This window comes from Lipotes vexillifer, unplaced genomic scaffold (assembly GCF_000442215.2).
Source record: "Lipotes vexillifer unplaced genomic scaffold, Lipotes_vexillifer_v1.1 scaffold153, whole genome shotgun sequence".
NCBI lineage: Eukaryota > Metazoa > Chordata > Mammalia > Artiodactyla > Lipotidae > Lipotes > Lipotes vexillifer.
This window is the reverse complement of record NW_006774670.1, coordinates 3,841,153-3,845,218: the sequence shown is the minus strand read 5'-3', so window position 1 is coordinate 3,845,218 and position 4,066 is coordinate 3,841,153. Positions and strand designations below refer to the sequence as shown.

The window sequence follows — 4,066 nt, the reverse complement described above, 5'->3', positions numbered from 1 at the left end:
CCCGTGTCCCCTGCATCGGCAGGCGGACTCTCAACCACTGCGCCACCAGGGAAGCCCTTCCATCTACTTTTGAAGGCTGGTGGACGCAGACCACAATTCTACCTCTCTCTAGGTCAAGTCAAACACATTTTCAAAGGTTACAGGAATTTTTAGGAGCAATAAGAACATAATGAAATCCATGTGGTTAAATTATCTGGTAGCAGAAAGTGAGAGCAGGAATCTATTGGTGAACTCTCAAAAGTTCATCTGATCGATCTATAAAGCAGCTGCGGCTCTGAAAAGCCGAACTCGGAGCCCAAGAGGGTGTCCAGCCTAGGGGACACCCAACTACTGCCCAGACACCAGTTCCACTTTGTGAGACTTGGTCTTCTTTACATTAAATTCTGTTTTCAAATGGGGGGGAGAAAAAGAAGAAACATTAATGTATTTCTTTACTGTACTAGTCTATGCCCAAATCATAAAGATATTACCCTGTTCCACAAAAATGAGACTGCATTTAGGGCAAAACTTTCCATCCACCATAAACACTTCATTCTCCTTTCTAGCCATTATAAATTATTTCAGAATGATCAATTTCCTGTTGGAACAAGTTAGAGTGACTCAGGAAAGAGAAAATCAAACATAGAATAACTATCAGTGGCACAAGAGAAAAAAGGAAAGAAAATGAGAAAAGAAATATGTTGAAAAGTGAACTAGGGAATTAACTGAAAACTCAGACTGGGTGGCCCATCCAAAAGTGAACAGGAGGATAACAGAACTTGCCCACTCTCTTAAGGGTACTGGCTGAGAAGGGAGGAAGGTCAACACACAAAGGCCAAAAACACAGTATACTGATATTAGGGTCACAGCTAAGGGGCCCCAGAGTTGGCCGATGAAATTAAAAACAATGTTGGCCACTGTATGTGACCCGGAGTTCAGGAAAGGCACATAATTGCCAAAGCCAGCTGGAAAGCAGAAAGCAAATGGGGAGAGTTGCTGTGTGTGCACCCAAGTAAAACTGCATCACAGTTATGTTACCAGAAAAGCAGAGACTGTTTACCGGGAAAATAGCAAGAGGAGAGCACACAACTGAGCATTAAAACACCTTGAGAATAAGCACTCAGGAAGTATTCTTTTTTTTTTTTAAAAAAAAAAAAAAAAAAAAAAGGCAATATACTTCTGGAAATTAAAGACTCTTTGAACAACCTTCACTGATTTTTCTCTAGGCTTTCTGGCCTAACAGTAACTTAAACAAATATAAAATGCATGTTTAGAAGCTATAATGGTTATTATAAATTGACTTACAGAGAGTCCAAAAGAAATAGGAAAATGGTCCTGAATCCCAAACTCGAAGCTCTTCAAAGACAGAGCCCTGCAGGCAGCCCCAGCCTCTGAGATAGCACCCCTCACACAGAAAAGCTGAACAGAGCTGTGGAAAGAGAGGATAGGAGGCCAACTCTGCACCTCCAGCATATGAAGTGGAATTAACGGAAGCTCCATATCTGAAGAGCACATAAACCAGGCTAATACTGTATGTGATTTATCAGTAGTGCTATCTTATATTCACATTGCATTTTTATTACAAAGAGCTTCCGGGCACTTTATGTAATTCTGAAGGCAGCTGTACAATGTCAGTCCCATTTAATCAAGGAGAAAGGTGAGGTGACAGGGACTGGCTCCCTGCAGGTCAAGGAGCTTTCCTTGCTAGCATCCACTCGTAAACTTCACTCTCAATGATCTACACCAGTCCCCTCATCAGAGCAACTACTCTGCTCCCACTACAATGCAGAGAGAAACTCTCACCTTTTCTAAGCACAATCTAAATATTCCCCAATTTCCCCTACATGTGTAACAAATGAAAATAAAATTCAGGGAGAAAAAGAAGTTTCAGAGCTTCAGAAAATCCTCAAGACTCTGTTTCACACAGTGTCCTGGTAAAATTTTAAGAAGAGAGAAAAATGCCATACCTGCTTTATCTCCCCAATATGGACGTGAACTTTTTGTTTCTCTTCATATAAACATCTCAGGAAAGAAACAATCAATTCATTCTCTCGCTGCTCATTTCTTGGTCTCAATTTCTTAATGAAAATAAAAAAGAATATATTACATTAATTTTTAATTGTCACCAAAACTGCTAACCCATCCCTTTGAAAATGCTACCAGCTTCCATTCATCAACTAGTGCTTTTACCCAATCACCTCACTAGGGGGCACCAATGATCCTACAACTGGAGATAATTTTTAAAAAGAAACAGATAATGAAGCCAGTGGGCCAGATTTAGCCTCTGACCTCTGATGTCCTTATACCTAAAATAAACATTTCACATCAGATAGAGGCATAGTCAAAATATTTAATAAACAGTCTTAAAAACATAAGAAAAGGACAAAAATCTGTGTAAACACCCAGAGGTCAAAAGCCACAATGGTTACTTATTTATAAACTCTTATGGTCAGGGAACTGGAAAGGAAACCAGCAACTGGATCCAGGGCCATGGTTCCTTCCACATGTCAAACATGTTCATCATGAAGCACTTCCTGGAAGCCCCACAAGGCATACACTTGCACACAAAATTTCATGGCATGGACTCAATTTTTTTCCTCTGGTGTTTAAAAAATTATTTGTATGCCTTTTATTTTTCAGGCAAGGTAGTGGCAAAGCACACTGGACTAGAAATCAGGTCACGTAAGTTCAAGGTGTTGCCCAGAAGTGAGACCAAAGGCTTGTCATTTAAGCTTAGCTTCTCTGTCTGTTCAAATGAAGATTATGCACAAAATACACTCCAAGGTCTCTTCCAGCCCCAAATTCTTTGGATTTGAAATACCAGAGTTCATGTTTAGAAGACCATCTAATTTAATGTATTCAATTATTTTCCCTGAATATGAAGAAAACAAAACTGAATTACTCTGGAGATAAACAAAGTTTCTGGTCTATAAACTTTAGAAAAATATCCTTTTTTTTTTTACAATGACAGTTATCCATTGCCCTGCTCCTCCCTCCCTCCCTACCCCAAACCTCTAGCCTGCCCTTTAAATCAAAGTCAGGGTGTCTAATAAACGGATCAATTACACAAGCATCTGAGTCCGGGTCAATGCTGTTCTTGGCAGCCCAGCTGACTAAGGAACAATTTTACCCCTCATGTCACAGACTAGAAGCATTCTAACATTCCTCTCTTAAAGACAAAGATCATTTTAAATAAGTTGCTCCTGTTACCCAAGGAAACAATAGTAAATGATTAGAAGAGGTTGTTTTCAATGAGGACTTCCTGTTCTTTAAAATTTCAGATTTAAAGATTAAATATTTCAAAGGTCAGAATAGATGCTCTCAATCCGGATGCCAAGCCATGAACCTTGATGTTATAAATTTTTACATGTTTTAAGCACACGTGGGTTGTTCCAGAGAAAGTTTCCATCAGATTTTCAAAAGAGGAAAGTGGTTAGTCACGTACCACAATCCCAACTTAATTTTGCTGACCTCGGGACGGTTACAGATATACTGTGAGTCTAAAAGCCCCCAGAGACGACAGGAACTTTCACTCATTGCTGGTGGGAACATGATACGGTTACAGCACTTTGGGAGCCAGTTTGGCAGCTTCTTACAAAACTAACCATGTTCCCACCATGTGATCCAACAATCGTACTGCTTAGTATTCACTTGAATGAGTTGAAAAGTTATGCCCATACAAAAGCCTGCACAAGAATGTGTATAGCAGCTTTATTCATAATTGCTAAACTTTAGAAGCAACCAGGTGTCTTTAAACAGGTGAATGGATAAACTGTGGTACATCCAATGAAATATTACTCAGCACTAAAAAGAGCTATCAAACCATAAAAAGACATGGAGGAACCTTAAATGCACATTGTTAAGGGAAAGAAGCCCAACTTAAAAGGCTACACAGGGCTTCCCTGGTGGCGCTATGGTTGAGAGTCCGCCTGCCAATGCAGGGGACTCGGGTTCGTGCCACGCTCCGGGAAGATCCCACATGCCACCGAGTGGCTGGGCCCGTGAGCCATGGCCGCTGGGCCTGCGCGTCCGGAGTCTGTGCTCCGCAACGGGAGAGGCCACAACAGTGAGAGGCCCGCATACCGCA

General features: G+C 40.9%; 1 protein-coding gene across 3 annotated transcripts in view; it reads right to left on the bottom strand.

Moving 5' to 3' along the window:
- TBC1D1 (TBC1 domain family member 1) overlaps positions 1 to 4,066 on the bottom strand; it is a 232,186-nt gene that overhangs the window by 88,500 nt on the left and 139,620 nt on the right. For all 3 annotated transcript variants that reach the window (XM_007449405.1, XM_007449404.1, XM_007449403.1), the window contains one exon: positions 1,947 to 2,057. In XM_007449405.1, the coding sequence (XP_007449467.1) occupies positions 1,947 to 2,057 (111 nt within the window). The remainder of the gene's footprint in view (positions 1 to 1,946; positions 2,058 to 4,066) is intronic.